The following is a 24777-nucleotide window of genomic DNA, read 5'->3' as shown; positions in this document are numbered from 1 at the left end:
TTGAAGAGCAAGGGGGGGACCATCAAGGATAACCACCATCATAGTGGCAATTACCGTTTATGGAGCACTTACTGCTCACCAGATGAGGGTCTTTACATGTACTCTAGCACATTTAAGCACCATATCAACTCTGTGAGGCACATCTTATTATGCCCACTTTACATACGAAACAAGTGAGGGTGAGGAGTTAAGGAACTTGCATAGATCACATAGTGCTGGGCTAGGATCTGAACCTGGGTAATCTGGGCTTCCCTTGTGGCTCAGACAGTAAAGAATCTGCCTGCAATGCAGGAGACCCGGCTTTGATCCCGGGGTGGGGAAGATCCCCTGGAGAAGGAAATGGCCACCCACTCCAGTATTCTTGCTTGGAGGATCCCATGGACAGAGGAGCCTGGTGGGCTACAGTCCACAGGGTCGACACGACTGAGTGACTAACACCAGACTCGTCTGGTTCCAGAGTCTGTGCTTATAACCACTATGCTAAACACCGTGTGCCTGAAACAAGAGAAGTGGGGCACGATGCAGAAGGCACGGAAAGAAAAGAAGCCACAGAAGAAGCTGCTGAAGGAAATCTATAAGAGCTGATTAACGTTACTTGGTAATAAGGGCCACGGACAACCAAATAAGACGTGAAATAATTAATAACAGAGAACTTAAAGGTCACAGAAAATATACACCATTAAATATGACACCGTGGGTGGAATCACCCAGGAAAACTGGCACATTCTTTGCAAACGTTAAGTGTATTCAGGCATGTAAAAATACTTTCCTAGTCAAATAAGTTTTCTCTGTGTGTGTGTGTGTGTGTGTGCACTCAGGGTTCTTTACCTCTCATTGTGAAAAATCACTTCTGAGGAACTGAAACCCCATAAGGTAACCATGACAAAAACACGTTAAGTGCTTTTTTCTTCTTTTTCTGAAAATGGTGACTCAAAGGCAGACTTGTAGACTTGTGGCTCGTAAGGAGACAGAAGGAACATGCAGCCTCTGAAGGGAATTGTTCTAATTATTGCCTAAAAAAGTAAAGTTATACAACTATATTCAAGGACATAAGACAAAGCACTACTTTAAAACTAGGATGACTGAACAGTTAGGTGAAAAACAGCTGAAATAGGAAAGGGAAACAGACTTAAGAATAATCTGAGTTGGGACAAGGATCCATCAGTCCTGGATGCGCCTGGTTATCTGAATATCTTGAATCACAGGGTTTCCTGTTTTACCTTCCACAATGTCTTTGCTGAAATCTCAAATCAGCATTCTCACAGAACTAAATAACAGTTATCATTCTGTTAGGATTCCAAATTTCACTCCAGAAGCCATCAGGATTGTGAATAAATGCCAGGCCTTTCATTTTCCCATCATCAGGTTTCTTTACACACTGGACTCCCAGTTTTTCAAACCTTTTACAAGCCCCGTGAACGTCAGGAACAGCGATTTCAATGTGACCGAATCCCCGAGGGCCTGAACCGCCATTGTGGTAACTCTGATTTCAGTGTCTGCACTGCTCCAACTGTGTGTCAGCTCAAGGGCAGCTTTTCCGGAGATGGCCCAGGATGCATCTTTTATTTCTGGCCACACCACGTAGTATGTGGAACTTCCCTGACCAGGGATCAAACCTATGCCCCCAGCAGTTGGAAGCGTGGAATCTTTACCACTGGACCACCAGGGAAGTCCTTTCATCTTATCTTTTGAGTGTCTTTTTTGCCTTCCTAAACCAAGGAACTGGAGAAGGAAATGGCAACCCACTCCAGTATTCTTGCCTGGAGAATCTCAGGGACAGAGGAGCCTGGTGGGCTGCCGTCTATGGGGTCGCACAGAGTCGGACACGACTGAAGTGACTTAGCAGCAGCAGCAAACCAAGGAACGGTGAAAACTTCCCAGTGGGAAAACCTAATTCTGGGAGTAGTCTCATTCCAACAATTCTAGCACAAAAACCCAATGACTTCCTAGGATCCCTAATTCGCAGCATCGTCTTCGGCAAGAGGAAATCCTCCCTGCTGGGATCTGGGAAGCAGCAGCAGCTGAGGGTGGTCTTGTCCGTGAGGCGGCTGGATGCACGCTGTGGTTCTGCCACGGCCTCACTGCTATATCGAGGTCGCCAGGAATGCTGCGGCCACCCACACTCATCCGGCCCCCTAAGTAAGTATTCTGAAACAAATCCCTCTTGTTTTGAGAATCAGTGAAACAATTCCCTTGGTCTCAATAAAAACTTCCAAGACACGTCCTTGTTATGTAAACTTTTTCAGCATCACACTTATTCATAGGTTTCCCAGCATCAAAGTACCCAGGACATTTAGTACAAGACTCCCCCTAGAGAAAGTGGAGTCCCCCTCCGATGTTTGTTTTGTTTCTATGTCGAGGAGTCGTGGCCTGCTCTGGGTGGAAGATCTTTAGTTCCCAGGGTACTAAAATCCGGGCACTTTCTGGGGACGATTCAAACTGGCGATTTACTGGATGTCTCTGAAGATGGGGCCTGTGTTGTGGGCAATGTTCCACAATCCCACCCTTGAGTTTCTGCAGAAGTGGTGGGTGGATGCCATCTGGTTCAAAGGCTTTATTTACTCTTAGTTGGGTATTCAGGCTTGGAACAGCCCACAGGCTTACCACTATTTCATTTAACAACTCTGACCTGTCTGCTGCAAAAGTCACTTTCAGGGTGGGAATCTCTCCAAGGTTTTCTTCTATAAGATGAAAGCAAAGGATTGAGACCAGCTGCTCCTCTGGTTTAAGAGTCATCAGCAGGTCCCACCAACTCCTCTGCCAGTTCCCTTTTTATGTATTTAAAGGAACTCTGGTTATTACTCTTGGCGCTCCCTGCACAGGGCTTCTGGAGGTCACTTCTGAGCCATCTGAGGGCTTGTCAGCGCCTGCCCTGACATCTCTGTGGGGTCCCGTGCTCTCCTGGACTCCCAGAGATGCTGCTTTTCCCCGAGGGGAATTTTTAGGTTACATGTGACCAGGCATTTGTTCAAATGCCTGTTCTGACTTACATTAAAGAATGTATCTAGGAAATCACTACCTCCATAATAGTGGAGGAGGGGGAGGAGGATGCAAACTGAGCCCCGATGGCCCAGGAGGTCCCAGGCCAGGCCCCGAGGGAGCAGCAGGACACACAGTCCACGCCCAGAGCCTGGCTTCCGGGGCTCCGCCGTTTGAGTCAAGCCAATCCTTGACTCCCTGGGTGACCCTGGCTTAGTCACTTCACCTCAGGTGTGAGTAGGCACACACTGTAGTCCTACTCACTGTGACTCAGTTTCCCCATTTGTGAAATAGGGGTAGTTACTACAACGTTTCTTGTGGGATGGCTGCAATGAGCTAACACAGAGAAGCACTCAGGATAGTGCCTGCTACATTAAGGGCTGCGAAGACGCTATTATTAGATTGAACCTTATTAAATCGCCAATACTTGACTGTGTGACCTATAGACAATTTCATAAAATGCAACTGGACACTATCATCATTATTCTATTCAGGCAGCCCAAGCTGAGGGCCAGGCAGCCCAGGCTGAGGGCCAGAATCACTGAGGCCCCCTCTACCAGGAAAGAGCCCTGGCCCAGCTCTGCCGGAAGCCCGTTTCAAGCAGCCTACGGCCCAGAGGACCGGGCCATTCTGCCCCCTATGGCCCCTGTGCATGGACATGCCTGAGGTTCTCTTGCTCAGAGGTCTCAGCAAGGAAACCTGTTGGAGTGATCCTCCTGTGTGTGTTTTCGGTCCCCCACCCCAGGCAGCATGACCCGACAACTGCTCAGCCAGGGAGAAGCAGGTGTCCTTCCCTCTGGGGGCTCACCACGGCCGGGGCACCGCCCTTTGCCCCTGCACCCTCTGAACACCTCCTCCAGCCCCACTTGGTCATCCAGCTTGGTCTTACCCAGGATTAGCCTAGTAGAGCTTACTCAGGTAAGTTCAAAGTCACTAAAAGACTTGGGTTCGTGAAGCTATCCTCATTTCACTGCTTCTCAGACTCAAGAGTACACTGCAGGAACTAATAATATTAGGGTTAATAAACTCACTGCTTTGAAGGCCACAGGCTGAGTATTCCATTCTGACAGCTTCAAGTGCAGCAGTTTGTATAACCCTCATTAACAGCTCTAGAAGGTAAGTACTCTCATCCCATTTTTCCGGTAAGAAAACTTACAGGGCCAGGTTAGTCTGCTGAAGGCTGCAGACCTAGAAAAATGGCACAGCAAGGATTCGACCCCGGGCAGACAGGTTCCAGAGACTGCGGCTTAACCACTCGACTATTCTGCATAGCCCCCAACTTTAGAAGGGGGCGGGGGCCGCTGGTTCCCCTGATATATGCGGCACTGGCTCCCTTTACAGCTAGGTCCCTTCCCCTGCTCTTTAAGGGTGATACATGTCTGGTCTGCCCAAAGTGCCGCAAACTCATTTATTTCTGCAGCTACTTCACCTGGTTCTTCTTTGAGTCACTCAGCTTTCAGCCCTAAAACCTCTCCCGTGGGCTGGGCATGTGAGGCTCTCTCGGACACCTGTATTCGTGGACAGAGTCTCCTCTCAGAGTTTTAGCTGCAGGCGGCCCGTCAGCAGCTGGGCAGTGCGGGCTGTCTTTCTCTGCAGAGGTCACGGGCCCGCATCTCCCAACGCCACACGATGCGCTCCTGCCCTTGTTGTGTCTCCTAAGGGACACCGCTGGCCTGTCCAAGTGCAGCCAGGCGCCCTTCTTCTTTCATTATTCATAGAATTATAGATCTGTGGAGTTGTGGGGAACTCTACAAATTATCATTTAATCACCCATTCCATTTTGTTTCAAGGAAAGAGGGGAGATTCCTCGATTGAGGAGGACTAGCTGAGGTGTTAATGAGTCAACAAAAAGCCCATTGTCTTTCTGTGGGTTACTGCAAAAAGGCCTCAGATCCATCAGATAGAACATCTCCATGTCTAAGGTAGTTTTGAAGTCTCAGACGATGGTCCTACGCTGCTGTCGATGTTGTGAACTGCTACGCACCATTCCAGGAGTCACCTCCCACGCCCCCAATCCCCGAGCTAATCTGGGAAGAGCTTCTATCACATGTGACAAGGCCCTCCGAGCCTGGCTCATGATAAACCAAATTACACTGCGGGCTCCAGATAGCTGCGCCTCCTCAACCACAGTATCGAAACTGACAGCTCACCCAGCGCGTGCCCAGCCAGCCCAGCCCCTTGTTCATCCCGGGCGCCGCACACGCTTCTGGCTGGCAGAAGCCTCAGCGCTTTGCCCGCCGCCCTGACACCTACCCGCAGAGGCCCAATCCTCCCTTTCTCTCCCAAAGCCCTTCCCTGGGCAAGTTGGGTCCTGTCTTTCCACCTATTTGCGGGACAGTTTTCTTGTGCTTTAACCACCTAACACCAATTACAGAGTGGGCCTGCCTGGGGGTCACGTGGAGAGGCTGCTGTTCCTGAGAACGCCCGCAGTATTAGTTAGAACCTAGAAAAATACCCAACTGGCTATTCTCTGGCTTTCCCCCCCTCGCATTTTTAAAAGGAATATATGCCCATTTAAAAAAAAGACACCCCACACCCCCCAGTTCAGCAACGTACAAAGCAGAAAAACAAGCCCACTGCCGCCGCCCCGAGAGATTATGACCATCAGGTACCCTCCCTCACCGGTCCTCTCTGCAGACAGCAGAGCCTGGCAGCCGCTCCCCGCAGTCCCCACGCCCCGTCCCCTGCTCCTGGGCCCCTGCGGCAGCTGGCTGGCTTCCACCTCCTCTTCAGTCTTCCTCGAATCCCCACCTCAGGTTCCAGGACACTGCACTCCCACTGGTCACGCCCCCCCCTTGCCTGACCACCTCTCCTCCTTGACCTTCCGTGAGGGAGGCTGCCGGGGCTCAGGCCTGGTTCTCGTATCTCTTCTGTTCACTCCCACCTCCTCTGGATTTCATCCAGGGGCCCGGCTTCAAGGACCATCTAGCCAGAGGCTCCTAAACACACAGGTCCAGTCCAGACTCCTCTCTCTTTCAAGCCCAGACTCACAAGATTTACTTCCCTACTCTACCTCTCCATTTGGATGTCTTTTAACGGTGTTTAAAATTCATCATGCCCCAAAATGAACTCCTGATCTTCCTCCACAAACCTGCTCCTCCTATAGCCTTCTTGCAAACTGTGGAGTCGGCCCGACTCATCCCTTTGGTATACTCTATACCTGATTTCTCAGGAATTCCTGTTGACTCTGCTTACAAAGAACATCCAAGACCTGGCCACTTGTCACATCTCCACCCCCCCATCCAGGTGCAGGCCACCCTCGTGGAGCCTCCGGGGTGGGCCCCAGCATCTGCTGGCCTCACCTGAAGCCCATACTAGAGGGATCCCCTGAAACTGTAAGTCAGATGATGCCCCTCCTCGGCACAAGACCCTCTCCTGGATCCTCTTCCACTCGGAGTAAAAGCCAAAGTCCTGACTCTGGCTACAAAGCTGCCATGACCTGAGTCCCTATGACTTCTCCGGCCTCTTTCTAACTCTTTCCTCGGGCCACTCTGCTCCAGGCCACACTGGTTCCACAGACAGCTCAGGCACACTGTACCCTTACTGCCTCTGCATGGCTGGTCCTGCTGCCTGGACACTCTCCCCGTGGGTCCCCAGATGTCCACGTGGCTCCCTCAGCTTCTCCCAGCCTTTGCTCACATGTCGCCTTCTCAGTGAGCCTATCCTGACTACTTTATTTGAAACTGCAACCTGTCTCTTCCCTACCACCTAGTAATCCCTTTATCCTTTATATATATATATATATATATATATAAAACTTATCTACTTAAAAAAATAAAAATTTACCACCCTCTAATATTCTTTTTAATTTACACTGCTTTTGTTTACTATGTCTCTCCCCAGCTAGAACGTAAGCTCTACAAGAATAGAGCTCTCTGTTCTACCTTCTCTATGTCTTACTCCCTCAGTGGCGCTGAGCACACTGCAGGCTTCAATAAATGCTCGTCATGAACGGCTGGAAGGCCTCTTAGACCTGCCCAGGTGTTCTGCAGCCTTTCCGCTGCTAAGACCCTTTCACACTGAAGAACTCTGGGCCCCCAGAGCTTCCTGCTACGCGTGAGGGGCACCCTCTTCTGAACATCCCCTCACCTTTCCTCTTCCCAGCCAGGTACCTGCTGCGGTACCTTCTCTCTGCACAGCCCCCTGATCGGGATAACGCCCCCTCTGACGTGCACCCCCGGCGCAGGCTGAGCGCAGGCCCCTCACCTGAAAGTCCTCCTCATCCAGGATCTCTTTCCTCCACTTGATCAAGAAAGCTGCACACACGTAGAGATGAAAGTGGGAGAACCCTTCTGGTTCAGACTGGGAAGGGGAAAAAGAAAAACAGAAAGAGTTAGGTCTCCAAGCCCTGACGAGAAGCCGGCTCCAGCCCTCTCACACCCATCCTTCTGCGAGGGGGGAAAGCAGTGCGGCAGCCCTTCCGTGGCTGGGTGCACAGCGGCCCTGCCCTCGAGGACAAGGCAGACAGAGGCAGGAAGGAGGGGGGGGACTTTCGAGCGGCTGCAGCCGGCAGGGAGTCGGGTGCCTCAGGGATGGCCTGGCGTGTGTGTTTGTTGGGGGGAGGTCTCCCCATACCTGGTACGTGTCCCACAGGCGGATGGTGCAGCGAAGGGGAAGCTCCCGCATCAGCAAGTTGTTCATCCAACGGAAGGCAAACTGCAGGTATTCCACCTCGTACCTCCTGAAGTGATTATGTACCTGCTCTGAAACAGGAAGGGTCATTGGCCCCCGAGCACAACCTAGGGGATCGGACCGTGACTCACATAAACCAAAAAGGCAGTTTCTGGTTCCTTTTTTTTTTTTTTTAAAGTATTTGTTTATTTAGCTGTGTCGGATCTTCACTGCGTCACGTGGGATCTTTCGCCACAGCGCTTAGGCTTGGTTGCTCTGTGGCATGAGGGATCTTAGTTCCCCGACCACGGATTGAACCTGTGTCCCTTGAATTCTAAGGTGGATTCTTAACCGCTGGACCACCAGGGAAGTCCCAGTTCCCATTGCTTTTCAGCTGTTCCCCCCGGGGAAGCCCGGACTAGAGGGGCCAAACTGGCACCTGAGTGTCCGGCGTTTGATCCCACCACCTCACAGCAACGCTGCTTGGTTAGCTCAGCCCCGCACGTAGGAGAACTACTTGAACATCCCACAGTGACGTTTTGGGGGCCTTTCTTCCTTTGCAGGGCTGCTCGGGCCATCAAGCGGGGGAGACATGAGGCTCTCTTGGCTGCTTGACCTTGTTACACATCACAGAAGGAGACGCACTGGAAAAGAGCTGTGTGGGTCACCTTGGCCACCCTCCCACCGGTGAGGATTCCTCTTCAGCATCTCTGACAGATGGCAGCCAGCAGGGACTTAAACAGCCGGGGAAAGAGGTTCACTGACTCCACTCAAGGGCAGCCTCTCCCACTGATTAAGTGATTCACCACAAAGAGCTTTGCCACATTCAACAGACACCAGCTCCCCCCACAACTCCCACCCCATGGTGTGGGCGTGGTGTTCTGGAGCAACCCAAACACACCTGACCTTCAGATACTGCCTGAAAGGATTAAAAAAAAAAAAAAAAAATCACCATCCTCCTCAGTTCTCTAATCTATAAATGGGGATACTCATTCAAACCTCAGTAAGTCTGGGGGCGAATAAAATGAGAAAATAAAAGTGTCTACAACAGCACCCTCATGTGGTAAATACTACAGCTTTTGAAAGAGTAACTATCAATAAATGGTTATTTCTAGGGAGCAAAATTTAAAGGAGGAGGAGGATTTTTACTTTTGCGGTTTTTTGGAACTGTCTATATTTTTGAACTGAGTATTACTTCTATAATTCAAAGCACAAAGATATATACATTTAAAAATATACTATATCCTAACATACTATGCCTTTATTTATCAGATATTTTTGATGGCAGAAGAGGACAAAACAGGCCAGACCAGACAGTGGAAAAAACTACAGCACAGGCCCTCTGGAAGCCGGTCCCTGTCAGACAGCTCAGCAGACGCCCCGTCCTAGGAGCCAAGTGAGGGAGGCAGGGGAGCTGGGTGTGGGCTCGGCATGGAGCTGACCGCTGGGCCAGGCAGTGGGGCAGAGAGATAAAAGCATCCCACATGCAATGCATGGGAAAGAGCAGCAAATAATCAAATCAGCTCTAGGGACTGAAATCCTAACTTGTAAAAGGAAGCTGGAATGAATGGAACAAATCAGGGAAGGTTTTCAAGGGAAGAGGACCCAGGAAAGGAGAAAGATATGCAATCTCCATATGGCGGGGGGTGGGGGGAGGTGGGGGCAGGGATGAGGAATGCACTGGTGAAGCAGAAAAATCCATGATGGAAAACCAGATAAAGGAACTTATTAGTTGTGTAGCAACTGATAGAATTAACTGGTGCTGGGCATTCCACTTAACAGAAGACCTTGCTGTTAGACCTGTACGTGATCTTCATGAAACTTAATTTCAACTTCTCTCCCCGGGCCTCAGTTTCCTCATTAGTCAACGGCAGGGCTTCCTGACTTGCCTTCAGTTCTAACACTCCAGGATCTCACGGTGGGGCCAGGACTTACTGCAGGGCTCCTGTTCCTCAAAGACATTCTGCTTCGGGAGGCTACGACTCCTGTTCCCCACTCAGACCGGTCACAGGGAGCTATGGGATGTCCTGCTGGGGTACCAGGCACACCTGAGGACCCTACATCGAGCCCAGAAATCCTGGGTCACATCACAGCGGGAAGGACGAGGTCAGACTACAGACTTGGTGCTAAAAGCAATGGAGAACATGGGCTTTCGGAGCAGAAGCGGGATGTGACCGGAACAGAGCTCTGGGAAGACGGAGGTGTGTGAGAGGTGTGCGAGAGGGTCGAGGATGGAGGAGGCGAGTGCTTCTAGGAGGAAGCTGGCTGGACCAGAGCTGTGGCTAGGGCCATGAAGAACAAAAGGGTGAATTTCAGGAGAGATGCTGGAGGAGGACTGGCAGAACCTGGTGACAGGAAACAAAGGCGAGAAAAGAATGTGACCTAGCAGCAGAGCTCTCGGGCACCTTCCCAGTGAGAGTGTGGAAGGATGTCAGCGCTGCCAACAGCACTGAGGGAACTGGAAGGGGTCACGGCCAGGACAGGGGCCGAGGAGACGCCCCCCGCCCCCAGCACCAGCATAATCACACTGTGTGTGAGGCACACTCGTGTCAGAATCACACTGCTAGAGAGTTCTTCCTCTGAACCTACCATCGATCCGACTGACAAGCTCTTCCAGCGCCTTGACCTTCTTCTGGATCCCTGGTTGTGCAAAGGTGTAGTTATCCTGCAAATAACACAGAACTGAGGCCGAGCAGGGAACAGCACACCGTCGGGCCACCCCTTCCCCAGGGTTACTGAAACATGTTTCAAAGCACAAGCTGTTTCTCCAAAGCTGCTGCCAGCAGCTGCTGCTGTGGGGAACAAAGGAACCTCACAGAACAGCAGAGTGTGGGGAAAGGCATGTGCTTTGGAGGCAAACTGCACGGCTGGGAGCACAGCAGAGCCTAATGAGAAAGGCAGAACAACACGGAGACTCCCCGAGACTCCAGGGGACATGAGACCATTGCCTTTTTTTTTTTTTTTTCGCTGCACAGCACAACTTGCAAGATCTTAGTTCCCCAAGCAGGGATCAAACCCGTGTCCGCAGGACTGAAAGCGCAGAGTCCTAACCACTGGGCCGCCAGGGAAGTCGTCTAGGATCACTGCCTTTTGAAAGCTGTAAAGCTAATGAATGAAGTAAAGATGGATGGAACAAAAGGGGAGGAGCCATGCTGGGGCCGGTGGCAGGGAGGGTGCTGTCTGATGCAGAAGAGCAACAAGGAACCCAAAGGGAGCCCCAGGCAGGGCATCCCGAAAGGGCAGAGTCGCTCACCTGGATCCCGTCCAGCAGTTTGCTCATGCACCAAAAGCTGTCGGCTTCTATGCTTCGCAGCATGTCCTGAGACAAATTGGTCACGTCAAAGTTCTCCACATCCTCTTCTGTAAAACAAAAGGTGAAGAAAGTCCAGAGGTTTTCTCTAAAAAAATGGAGAAAGAGTCTAGTATCTTCAACAGGTCCCTTAAGGCCCGGGGGGAGCCAGCTCATGTGAGGCCAAGAAGCAGGGGCCTGCCCCTCCCGTGCCCTTGCCAGGTGGGCAGGCGTGTCCCAGGAAGGCGCTCGAGAATCTCATACAACACTGGACAGGCCATTCTCACACCGGGTTGGCTGAGTCCAACACATCTTTCTCTTCCACTGCATTTTTCATTTAGTTTGAGGGGAAAAACCAAAAAACTTCAGGCCTCATGTTCAATGAGCTATATCCAGCCCCCTGGAGATGGTCTGGAAAAATTCTTTATTTCAGAAATTCAGTGAACTAACATACTCCCTCTTATGGGCAGTGAGAACAGCTGGGATCAGGGAGCCCCCACAGGTCCTTTTAAAGACAGAATCCCCCCATTCTGACAAGGCAGACACAGGGCCTCAGCCTCAGAAGTGAGTTGTGTGAAGGAAGATGGCCCAAACCCATGAAAGCGTCCAGGATTTAATTTCACCAAGCTGGCAGTTATCAAGCTGGGTTCTGCAAAAACCTCAATCCTATAGGATACTCAAGTAAAAAAGGTTCCATGGACAAACACGGCTGAGAAACATTGCATTATATATCCTCATCTTGGAGAGTCATAAAAGGATTCGAGAAGTTGTTAGGAATTCTGCATTAAGAAAATCTCCTTCATCTGGCTTACTCAGCACTTCCCCAGTTTCTTTAGCCTTGGCCTGCCCATGAGCGTGTCAGGGAAACCCCACACTGAGTGACAAGAGTGACAGGCTGTCCATCCGGTCTGAGATGCGAGAAGGGAGAACACAGGAGTCTTCCAGAAGAAGGAATGTGTGATGGTTCCTTCCTGTGGGAGACAAGGTGGACAAGACAGGCCACCTCAACCCACAGGCCCCGCATGCCCGTCAGAGGCCACACACGGACACTTGCGGGCCCTTGCATTCTGTGTCAAAGGCAGCTTCTCTCCTTGGAGCCCTGTTTGAAAACAGCATGTTCACTGCAGTCCCTGGTGCCGCAGAGACATGACACAATGTATTCAGAATCCAGCCCTTTCCTTTATGAGAATTATCACTCTATCAAGACTTACAACTGGACTTTCTCTGGATGCTGTGGAACAACTCTCTGATTCTCCTCCTATATAATCAGTGTTTTTCTAATGGACCTCAAGAGATGTAAACACCCTTTTGGGGAGGGTGGGGTGCTTTGTCAGAAAAGCTATGAGCCTGGCAACAGTGTAAAAACTCCACAGTTAATACAAGTAAAGTGTTGACAACAGACCCTGGTACACAGTAGGCATGATATGGTTAATTTTAGGTGAGGTTTATTAGGAATTTGTAATGACATGGGGAAGCACATCACAGCGTTGAGGGAAGGGAGTAAAGTACAAAGTTATTTATGGTTTACTCTCAACTACTGTACATACAATATTTATGTGTTTGTATAAGCACAGAGGAAAAACAAAATATATCACAAGGGTTTACAGTGCTTATTCCCAAGGTAGTAGGGATAAAGAATTTTTATTTTCTTTAAGCCTTACTATTCAAAATTTCTAAAGCATAACTTTTAGTCAAGAAAAAATGCACATGATTCTAGAAAAAAGGAGCTACCATGGACTACATCTGCCTTTTACTACCAAAAAGAGAACAAGATTTTGTAAAACAACATTGAGCCTGCAGAAATGAAGACTTCAGATAATATATAAAGGTCTATTTGAGAAACCACACCAAAAAATCCTTCCATGAAATACCATCTTTCTTTTTTTTCTAACTTAACCATTTATGTAGTGGGTGTTTTGACAGAGTAGGGGGTGGCCATATGTATACTATTAATTTAATCAAGTGATACTGGGCTCCAAGACCCAGCTTAGAGCCTTCCTTTTTCTTTTTGCTTCATCTTCCATTTCTAAGATCCCTCTGTGTTGCTGTTCAGACCTCTAGTTCACTGCCCCACACAGGCCACCACCTCTTTACCTATCTGTTCCCCGCCAAGGATGGATACCTAGGGGCCTCCAACACCCACTACCACAAATAATGGCTGGAGGAACCAGATGAGAACTGCTGTGGGCCAAAGGACCTAACCACGGGTACCAGCAGACCACTCTCCAGGAGCAGGCTCCCTGCAGTGTGCTAGGGAACCACGTGGGCTCTCCCCTTTACTGAGTGTGGCTGATCACACTAACCAGCCCAGGCAGTAGCTTCCCTTCCTCTGTTTAAAAAAAAAAAAAAGAAGAAGCCCATAAGGAAGGCTCGAGAAAAAAGCTCTCCCACTATTTTTATGTGTTTCACAAATGAAGATCCCGAGCTCCACAATAATCTGAAGGGTCTTGTCCTACCTGGGCATGCTACCATTCCAGGACACTGCAGCAGAAATGTCACTGGGGGTGGAAACCACACACAGCAGAGTAACTGGGGGAGAGAGCCAGGCTCCCCGAGTACGATGGGGAGCAGGCTGCCACATGAGCCCTGGGGACCTGTGGCTTTTTTTGTCAGAACAGCCAGCAGTCAGGAGCACTGACTCTGAAGCCAGGCCGTGCAGCTAAAATCCTGGCTCTGTCACTCACAAAAGCTCTGTGACTTTGGGCAACTGACTTTACTTCCTAAGCCTTAATGCTTCCTCTCTGAAGGTGGTAACATCCTACCACCAGTGGGGCACAGTGTAAGGATTAAACAAGTCAATACATGAAAAGTACGAACAGTGCCTGGGATAAAATAAGCATTACGCAAATGTTAAGTATTACTGTCATTAAAGTCTCTGTTATTTTAGATCTCTGCTATTTGCAACCAAACCTAACCTAATTCCAAACACACCTTAAAAAATTAAAGACAAATTTCAAAGCTTTCCATTTCCACCTTTGGCTCTTAAGGAAGAAAATCGAACAACATGAGGTTCAAGCGGATAAGAAGCTGCTCTCAGTAACTGTGCCAGTTCCCAACCTTAGCTGTCCCGGGGAGAAGGGGGTCAACAGAGGACGCTGAACCCTCTCTTGGGGCCTCGCAAATTGGGAGCTGTCCTTTCCCAGTGTTCTGCCCTCACGCCCCGCCTGTCTGTTGACTCTTGGCTTTCACAGACAGTAGGGGAGCTCACCAGCACTTCAGAGAGTGGGAGGAGGGTTTAGTTCTAGTGTTCTGCCTGCTGGGACGATAAAATTCACACATTCAGTCAAAAACTGTGAGCTAAGTGCACCAGCAAAAAGCAGCAGAGAAAGGGAGGCCCACATGCTCTCGGGAAGGGCTTCATTCAGCATAAACAGTCTGTTCAGAAGGATCATTAAACATCCCACTTGAGAAAATTCAACATATAATTGAAGCTGGAATGGGAAGCCACGCCAGCAATGCCGTCTCAGATGAGGGCAGCGTCTCTGGTTGTCATTATGGAGCATTCAGCAGCCAGGACTCAGACTGGAGGGAATGAGATTTTTAAGGGATATTTTATGGCTGTTTTAAGAGGCAAAGCATCCAAAAAGAGGAAACCCAACAGCTCTTTATAAAAATCGAATGGCCCACTCTAGGCTCGACAAGAACATGCTGTCAAGCCCAGTGTTATTACCCGATAAATGTACCTGAGTGGTGGCCCCAGTCAAGTGTTCATTTTTCTCACAACTCCAGATCTCGGGCCTAAAACTAGCCTCACCTGTGCCTCCAACACTCCCCAACAGCTTTTGGAAGAACTGGTTTTGCTAAAACTGGAAAGAGTAACTCGTCCACTCAGTGCTTGAGGCAATTCCCAGAGAGCATCTGTGATCGCAGGGCAACTGCTAGATTTTGTGATCTGTTGGGTCGGAATCAACCAGCCCGACCTGGCGACACAAGAAGATTCAAGGCTCCAAACTACGGACAGCCCTTCTATTTTCCAAAGCCTCTGGCTTACCTGATTCCTGTCTGTTTTTTTAACTGGACTCATGAGAAGAGCTTGCATAATATTTTCTGACCACAAAAACAAACTGCTTGAGAAAAGGAAAAAAATAACTCTTTTCAGCCATACATCTAAAGAACCTCATAAAAGAGGAATTAAATCTTTTATCCAGAAAAACAGTTTTATTCATCTGATCACCTGAATGCAATAATTTTAAAGTGGTTCAAGTGCTATAGAAACTTGTTGGGTATTACTCATCTGGCATTTTTCAGGCAAGTATCTGTGACAAGGCCGCCAGAGCTGAGTATGGACAAGGCGGAGGACTCCTCGGTTAAACCCAGTGAAGTCAAACCACTTGACAAAGAAAGGACAGTGAGGGCAGGGAAGAGGTTTCTACAGAGCAGAAACCCACGGGAGCGGGTGGTTCTGTTTCATGAGAACCCTGTTCCAGACTCTTTGAGAGGAGACATGCTGTTTCCAAGAGAGAGAAGCAGCTGACCACAGAGCCCTCCCCGACACGGTGCTGGTCAATGAGGGCAGCGGCTAAAAGGTAAACACCAACGCAGAACGATCTCTGGCCATCCACTGCTCAGCGTGGGGCACCTGGCTAAAACGAACTTTAAAAACCAACACACCACCAAACCGACTCTCCTTTCCTGAGGTTCCTGTATTACTTCTACTTTTATTTAACGAACACTAATGGCTGCTGGTTAACTCAGCCTCTTGGTGCCCGGATTACAGGAACCCAAACTGTGTGAGTATTCCAGTTAGAGGGGCAAGGGAGGGGTCAGGTCCGGCACACACTTGGCCTTCTAGGACCTGCCCAAAGACCACCCACAGAGCCAGGCAGCGTGTCACCAAGACTCTTGTATGCCAACAGGCCCTGGGGAGTCCAGGGTCCCCAGAGCCCGTGGTCAGCTGCCCACAGGCTCATCTAGGCTCAAACGTCTTGACTATGTTGGTTACCTCAATTTCTCCTGTCACAGCGTCTCACCTACGCTCGGGTCAGATAAGAGAGACAGCGAGTGAGCATGGACACGTCACTTGGCTCACTTCCAGGAAGATGGCAAGCCACAGCTTGCCCTTGGAGCGCTTACCTCTACGAGGGAGGAAATCCAGCCCTGGATATCCCACCAAATGCTCACACTGCTCTCAACTGCCCACTGAAAGTAACCCTGCTCAGCACTCTGACTGGGCGTCTCCACATAAATGTCTGTTGCTGGAAAGAGCCTCAAATATTCTTTGTAGCACGTACGAGGCTGCTTCGTCTATGAAGATGGGGCCGGGAGGCACCTTGAGGAAGGGGGTAAAGTGCCAAACAGGGTTGGGGCTAAAAATCCAGCATCAGCCCCACTCCCCAGTTCCCTCCAAACCCAGAGCATGAGAATGAAAATTGGAATATCTTTATTCTAATGACTCAATTTATATAAAGTTTCAGTTCAGTTCAGTTCAGTCGCGTCTGACTCTTTGCGACCCCATGAATCGCAGCACGCCAGGCCTCCCTGTCCATCACAAACTCCTGGAGTTTACTCAAACTCATGCCCATCGAGTCGGTGATGCCATCCAGCCATCTCATCCTCTGTCGTCCCCTTCTCCTCCTGCCCCCAATCCCTCCCAGCATCAGGGTCTTTTCCAATGAGTCAACTCTTTGCATGAGGTGGGCAAAGTACTGGAGCTTCAGCTTCAGCATCAGTCCTTCCAATGAACACCCAGGACTTATCTCCTTTAGGATGGACTGGTTGGATCTCCTCGCAGTCCAAGGGACTCTCTTAGAGACAGGCAAAACTAACTGAGGTGTCAGAAGTCAGTAAAATATCCATAGTTACCCTTGTGTGGGTGAGAAGGACTATATGCTTTTATTTTCTGTGAATAAATATCTAGAAGTGATAGGCAGGGATTTTTTGTCCACTTTGTTTATGGTCATATCCCCTGTGCCTAGAGCGGTGCCTGAATCAATAAGCGGTGTAAGAATCAATAAGTAACTGCTGAATAAGTGATGGTGCTCCACCTCTACTCCTTACGAAAGAGAAGAGATGAGAAGAGAAGGGAGGAGAGAGAACTTTTGGCTAAATCAGCACAGTATCAAAATGCTGTGATTTACTGCCCTCCAGTGGCCAAGGCCAGCAAAGCTCTACTATTTCCTGAATATCTTAAAACACTATGAAAATGTTCATTCTCTCATTCATTCAGTGCTAAAGAATCTGCCTGCCAATGCAGGAGACACTAGAGACGCGGGTTTGATCCCCAGGAAGAGGGAATGGCAACTCGCTCCAGTATTCCTCCCTGGAAATTCCATGGACAGAGGAGCCTGGCGGGCTATAGTCTGTGGGGCTGCAGAGAGTCAGACACGACTGAGTGAGCACTCACTCTTAATCGAGACACGTATGGAATATATGGACACCAAAATGAAAGCACCGGGAATGTTAAGATGTTTCAAATAGTCTCTGGCCTCAAAGAATCATAAAGACCGGCGGCAGATGGCAGGAGGGAAACACCATAGCTGGTGTGGTAGAATCCTTCAACAGGGAAATGCACAGAGTTACGGGAAGAGTGCCGCTGGGGTGCTGGTGGGAGGAGGAAGGGAGGAAGTCTCAGGGCAGGCTTCCAGGAGGAAGGGGAGCCTTAAAGAATGCACATGGATTAGCCCAGGGATAAGGAAGTGGTACAGGAGAAGGCTTTAAAGATGTCAGTTTTGGATTTCTGCCTTTAAGAGGTGAGGCAGAAGTAGAGGACACAGGGTCTTGCACAGCAAGCTACAGAATGTGGACTTTTTGTCTGTGCTGTGTGGCTTGCGGGGGTCTTGGTTCCCTGACCAGGGACTGAACCCGGGCCACGGCAGTGAAAGCCTAGTATCCTAAGCATTAGGCCACTAGGGAACCCCCAAGAATCTGGACATTTTTAACTGCAGGTGATGAGATGCTAGTGAAGGGTTTTAAGCAGAGGGGTCGAACAGGCAGGTCTGTGTTTAAATGGTGTGAAAGATGGTTTTGAAGGGGATAAAAACCAGAGATGGGAAAACACACCCGGCCATTTCAGCAATCCAGGCCTGAGCTAGAGTGGTCATAGGAGGAATGGAGAGAGAAAGAGATTCAAGAAATAGAACATGAAACCATCAGAGCTTTGTAACTGATTGGATATGAAAGAATGAGAAAAAAGAATCATTAATACAAACAAGTCTTAGCATTTCTGGGCTTCCCGGGAGGTGCTAGGGGTGAAGAATCTGCCTGTCAATGCAGGAGACATGAGAAATGCATGTTTGATCCCTGGGTGGGAAAGATCCTCTGTAGAAGGAAATGGCAACCCACTGCAGTATCGTTGCCTGGAAAATTCCAAGGACAGAGTCTGGCAGGCTACAGTCCACGGGGTTGCAAAGAGTTGGACATGACTGACTACGCATGCACACACTTAGCATTTCTGACTTAAGAGACAGGAAATGCTGGCAACTGAGAGAAAAGGATGGCTGGGCATGGGGAGAAGAGGAATTTAGTCAAACACCGAGTCCGAGGATCCAAAGGACAGCAAAGACCGTTGTCATCCATAAATACCTACTACCACCTCCTCCTCAATGAAAGGGCACTTAAGGGTACTGGCCACCTGGGATACAGACTGTGTTTTCCAGACCCACTTGCAGATGGGAATCAACCTAAGACCCAAGTTCAGATGAATCTCTCTGAAGATTCAAAACCAAGAGTCACGTGCTTGGGAAGTGTCTTTCAATGGAAAGAGTTATGTCTTTCTTTCTTTCTCCCTCCATATTGGCTGGAATATAGATATGATGGCTAGAGAACAAGCAGCTACCTTGGATCACGAGTAGGAAAACACATGCTGAGAATGGCAGGACAACAAAGACAGGCTGTATCTCTGATATCATGGAGCCTCGGACTACTCACCTCCTTACTTTTAATGTGGGAGAAATAAACTTTTCTCTCTTGCTTAAGGTACTGGTATTTGGGGTTCCCTGTCAAGTAGCCAAGCTAATCCTAATTGGTCATTTATGACATGTCATTGTTCTTCAGTCACTAAGTCGTGTCTGACTCTGTGACCCCCATGAACTATAGCACACCAGGGTTCCCTGTCCTTCACTATTTCCCAGAGTTTGCTCAAACTCATGTCCATTGAGCGAGTGATTCCATCCAACTTTCTTATCTTCTGTCACCCCCTTCTCCGGCCCTCAACCTTTTGCAGCATCAGGGTCTTTTCAAATGAGTCAGTTCTTCACATTAGGTGGCCAAAGTATTGGAGTTTCAGCTTCAGCATCAGTCCTTCCAATGAATATTCAGGACTGATTTCCTTCAGGATTGACTGGTTTGATCTCCTTGAGGTCCAAGAGACTCTCAAAGAGTCTCCTCCAGTACCACAGTTTGAAAGCATACATTCTTCAGGGTTCAGCCTTCTTCATGGTCCAATGCTTACATTTATACATAACTCCTAGAAAAACCATAGTTTTGACTAACCACAGGTTTGGGCTTTGTGGGCAAAGTGATGTCTCTACTTTTTAATACTCTGTCCAGGTTTGTCATAGCTTTTCTTCCAAGAAGCAAGCATCTTTCAATTTTGTGGCTGCAATCACCATCCACAGTGATTCTGGAGCCCAAGAAAATAAAATCTGTTACTGTTTCCACTTTATCTCCATCTGTTTGTCATGAAGTGATGGGACTAGATGCCATGATCTTAGTTTTTTGAATGTTGAATTTTAAGCCAGTTTTTTTCATTCTCCTCTTCCAACCTCATCAAGAGGCTCTTTAGTTCCTCTTTGCTTTCTGCCATTTGGGTGGTATCATCTGCACATCTGAGGTTATTGATATTTCTCCCAGTAATCTTGATTCCAGCTCGTGAGTCTTCCAGCCCAGCATTTTGCATGATACATTCTGCATAGAAGTTAAATAAGCCAGGTGATAATATACAGCCTAGTTGTACTCCTTTACCAATTTTGAACCAGTCTGCTGTTCCATGTCAGGTTCTAGCTGTTGCTTCTTGACCTGAATACAAGCTTCTCAGGAGACAGGTAAGGTGGTCTGGTATTTCCATCTCTTTCAGAATTTTCCACAGTTTGTTGCGATCCACATAGTCAAAGGGTTTAGTAGAGTCAATGAAGCAGATATTTATTTGGAATCCCCTTGCTTTTTCTATCTTCCAACAGATGCTGGCAATTTGATCTCTGGTTCCTCTGCGTTTTCTAAATCCAGCTTGTACATCTGGAAGTCCTTGGTTCACATACTGTTGAAGACGAGCTTGAAGGGTTTTGAGCGTTACCTGTGACATATCTGAGCATAAATGTCATGCAGGGAACATGAGTCAGAGGTTTTAAGACTTCCCTTCTGGGACTTCAATTGCTACTGTGCTTCTAAGAAAAACCTGAAATGAAAATCCTGCTGTAGTACTTCATGCAGAGAAGGGGGAGAGTTATTCATTAGTGTTTCATTTTGCAATGAAAGAAATCACCAGCCATCGCTCTTCTTTTGAAAACAGAACATGTCATGGGTCCCTCTCTTCCAGACAATTCCTCATTCACATCGCTTACACAGTTGCTGTTACACAGTTTATTCTGGTGATGACTCTACTATCAATTACATTATGTTCTGAATTAGATCAATAGTGCCATCTAAGTCCAAAAGGGTTTTGGAGAGTCTGGAGGTATTTAACTGCCTCAGGGGTCACGGTCCAGAGACTGTATCTCCCCAAGGGTGATCCTCCAGCACTGTCACCGCTGGACCCAGACACAGCTGGCTTATCCACAGTGGACCCACTTCAATGCGAGCTGTGGGTTTCAGCAAAAAAAAAAACCACACAAAAACGGGAACTGAGGGGGAGGGGGGCTAAGTTAGGTACAGAAAAATTCTCTCAACAGAGGGGAGTCACCGGATCGCCCCATTTTCAGCTATTTTACAACAAACATGACACGAAGCATGAAGCAAGCTCAGGTGCTACTTTATAAAAGTAACGGAGAAGAGGGACTTCCCTTGTGGTCCAGTGGTTAAATATCTGCCTTTCAACGCAGGGGATGAGGATGATCCCTGGTCAGGGAACTAAGATTCCATGTGTTGTGGGCAACTAAGCCCGTGCGCCTCAACTATGGAGCCTGTGTACCCTAGAGCCTGATGCAGCAAAAAAATAAAATAAATACATATTTTAAAAAATGTTTTTAAAGAGTAATAGAGAACAGATAGCGGAGGAGAAAGGAGAGAGGCCAAACAAGGTCCTGTGTGTCCCACAGCTCTTCTAGGGCACATCCTCCGTGCTACAGCTCAGGCAGATGAGGCGGTGGGCGAGGCTGCCTGGGGACACCTGCCTGGCCTGTTCCCTGGGTGAAGGATCCCGGAGGCCTCCCGTAGTAGGGAGAGTCATAACAAAATACCTTTCACAGCAGCTGCCTTTCTGGGATACGGCACTATTACAGCAAGGGAGAAGAGCAGCATTATTCCTCAGACAAGGGAACTGCTCTTGGAGGCCACAAACAATGCTGAGTCTGTGTTCAGGAAAGGCCTTGAGGCTGGAGAGAAGTCTGTATGCCTTGTTTCTTTGAAGCTTAATTTATATCCAGCAACTGATGAACAGATAAATGAAATATGGTATGTTCATACAATGGAATACGTATCTGACCATAAAAAAGGAGTGAAGTACTGACACAGGCTACAACCTGGATGAATCTCAAGAACAAGTTAAATGAGAGAAACTAGACATAAAAGATCACATATTATAGGATTCCATTTTGATGAAATGTCCAGAAAAGGCAAATCCACAGAGACAGAAAGTAAGAGCGGGTAGGAGTAGAGGGGGTTGGGGGGGCTTGGTATTGATGGATATAAGGTACAGAGTTTCTTTTGGGGTTGATGAAAATATTCTAAAATTGACTGTGGTGATGGTTATACAACTCTATAAATACACAAAAAATTATTGAATTGTACATGTTAAATGGGTGAATTATATGATATATGAATGACATCTCAGTAAGCTGCTATCAAAAAAAAAAAAAAACCCACAAAACTAATTTGTAAAATTACTGCATCTCCAATAAAAATTCTTCTTACCTCCTGAAGTAGGTAGGTTCCCTATTTCCTGAACTAGGCAAGTTCATCTGGAAGAAGAGTCAAGACAATTTTTTAAAAAGGATGATGAAATAGACCAGTCCTGAAATACTAATAAAACACCCTCTAAAGCTCAAATATCCAAGTTGTGTGGTACAGGCATAGTACGTGTGTGTGCGTGTGCACGTGTGTGTGTGTGCGCGCGCGCACACTCGTGCGCGCTCATTCATGTCTGACTCTTTGTGACCCTGTGGACTGCAGCCTGTCAGCTGACCATGGAACTTTTCAGGCAAGAATATCTGAGTGGGTTGTAATTTCCTACTCCAGGGGATCTTTCTGACTCAGGGATTGAACCTGCATCTCTTGAGTCTCCTGCTTTGGCAGGCAGATTCTTTACCACTGAGCCATCTGGGAAGATGCATAGAAATAGAGATAAATGGAATAGAAACAAGCAAAACCATGTAAATAAAAGAATTTATACTATATTATGAAGAGAGATTTCACACCAGTGAACAAAGTATGTACTATATATAAACAGTGATAAATAATGAAGTATCCAGCTGGAATAGTAACTTTAAATATCAACCCCACTGTAAAAGAAAATAAATTTTACTAATAGAATTTAAAAATCTAAATGTAAAATCAGAGCCACAAGAGTACTAAAAGAAAACATGAAAGAGCATCTTTATAATATTGCGGTGGGGAAGGTAAAACTTCCTAAGCAACATACCAAATCTAGAAACCTCAGAGGATGAGGTATTTCTCTCATGTCATGCTTTGCAATGACTTACTTCTTTGTGAGCCCCTCAGCTCCCCACTAGATGGGATGCTCCATAAGGGGGAAGGGCCCACACCTGTTCCCTTTATTCACTCTATCCTCTGGCATAGAGTAGAAGCTCAATGAACACCTGTTGAATGGACAGATTTGACTACATAAAAATTAGGAAGAGCTATATAAAGAGACATAATAAAAGTTGAAAAGATAAATGATGATCTGGGAGAGGAAAAAATACTAGGTTGAACCATAAAGAATTCCCATGGAGTGGGTGTGTCAAAAAAGGTTGAATACTAGCAACACATAACAGATGAAAAATGAGTATATCTAATCCACATAAAGCTCTTAAAAAACGAGACCAACAGTACAATAGAAGAAAAAAAAAAGTGTAAATATCTGAACAACCAGATGACAAAAGAAACAAATGCTAATACACAAAAGATAAACCACCTCGCTGACGAGTAAGTGGCAATAAAAACTGAAACACAAACCGAGTTTATCTGCCAGACTGGTGAACCACAATTAGACTTGCTAATAAGGATGTGAAGAAAAGTGCACCTAAACATTAGTGGTTGGAGTACAAACCGCCGTAAACCTCTCTGCAGTGTGAGTTAGTGGCATCTATGAGGCATGCTTTTAGGACTAGCAGATTCACGTCTATGGACGCTCTTTCAGAAAAACATGTATTTCAAGACAAAGGTATAAGAAAATATGCATAAGGATATTCATTAACATGTTACCTATAATGGCTAAAAGTTATAGACCATTTAAATGCCCTACTATAAAAGAACTGCTCACTGCACTATAGTAAAGCTAAATGAAAATAGATGGAATTGCTGAAAATGACAACACAGACCTGTATGTCAGAACCTGGAAAGCTGGCCAGATACTTGTGAGTGAAAGCAAGAAAGATTGAGAAAAGTATGGATAGTCTGATTCTATTTTTCTGGGCAAAACAAAGAAAAATAACATATGCAGGTCTGTTCTCACACATGAAAAGGGCTGGAAAAATACACATCAAAGGGTGTTATCTCTTGTGGTGGAGGGTACGGGTGGGGTAATAATACTTCTTTATTGTTTTGATCTTTTTTTTTAAACAAGCAAGTACTTCTACTGTAATTTTTTGCTTATTTTGGTTTTTTGTTTGAGGCAAGGAGTAACAAGAAATGTGCCGCCTGCTCTGCAGCAGAGAATGGAGAAGATACATCTAAACTGTGATACCGCCAAGTCATACAAAGAGCACAAGTGAAAGTGAAAGCCGCTCTGCCGGGTCTGACTCTGCGACCCCATGGACTGTAGAGCCCATGGGATTCTCCAGGCCAGAACACTGGAGTGGGTAGCCTTTCCCCTCTCCAGGGGATCTTCCCAACCCAGGGATGGAACCCAGGTCTCCTGCGTTGCAGACGGATTCTTTACCGCTGAGCCCCCAGGGAAGCCCAAAGAGCACAAGCATTCAGGTTAAAAGATGGAGGCTTGAGTTTGGGAAGCTCATTAAATATTTTAGAGTCTTCGATTTCTCATACTTGTAAAATGGGTTCATATATCTACTCTAAAGAGATACTGGGGGCTACTAAAGGAAATCAGGTCAAAGTACTTTGCAAATGGTAAAGTGTTTTAAAAATCATTGTAATATTACTGGTTGGCATGGCAAAGTCCCAGTTTGAAAACTGGGAAAATAACAGAGATGGATGGGAATTGATAGATTGAGACTTAAGAGATATATCAACAAACCAGTAGAATGTGTGGACCTGATCTGAACCTTGATTCAAACAAAATGTTAAATATATTTATGGACTCAAGAAAACCTGAATACTGCTGTATATCAGACTATATTAAGGAACTATTATAACTTCTCAGATGTAATAACTACATTATGGCTGTGAGTTTCTTTAACCATGATCTTTGAGTGACACATATGGAAGTATTTATGGATGAAATTATATGTTGCTTGACATTGAGATTTGCTTACTCACAAAGGTGAGTGAGTGAAGAACTGACAGAGGTGTGAAGTTGGGTGGCAAGTGTATGAGGATTTATGCTATTGTTTTTTTCTACTTTTACATATGTTTAGAAATGTAATATAATTAAAGCTTTCGTAAAACATGAATGGGCTCCACTTTCC

General features: G+C 47.3%; 1 protein-coding gene across 2 annotated transcripts in view; it reads right to left on the bottom strand.

The window, feature by feature from the left end:
• Nucleotides 1–24777, bottom strand: part of TBC1D22B (TBC1 domain family member 22B) — a 66113-nt gene that overhangs the window by 6068 nt on the left and 35268 nt on the right. The window contains exons 9-12 of one of the 2 annotated variants that reach the window (XM_043449934.1): nucleotides 10844–10950; nucleotides 10180–10255; nucleotides 7555–7682; nucleotides 7186–7281 (exon numbers count right to left, since the gene is read on the bottom strand). In XM_043449934.1, the coding sequence (XP_043305869.1) occupies nucleotides 7186–7281; nucleotides 7555–7682; nucleotides 10180–10255; nucleotides 10844–10950 (407 nt within the window). The other variant, XM_043449935.1, reaches the window with a different exon arrangement.

This window comes from Cervus canadensis, chromosome 28 (assembly GCF_019320065.1).
Source record: "Cervus canadensis isolate Bull #8, Minnesota chromosome 28, ASM1932006v1, whole genome shotgun sequence".
In the NCBI taxonomy this organism is placed as follows: Eukaryota; Metazoa; Chordata; class Mammalia; order Artiodactyla; family Cervidae; genus Cervus; species Cervus canadensis.
Note: the sequence above shows the minus strand (reverse complement) of the source record. Positions and strands in the feature narration are given on the sequence as shown.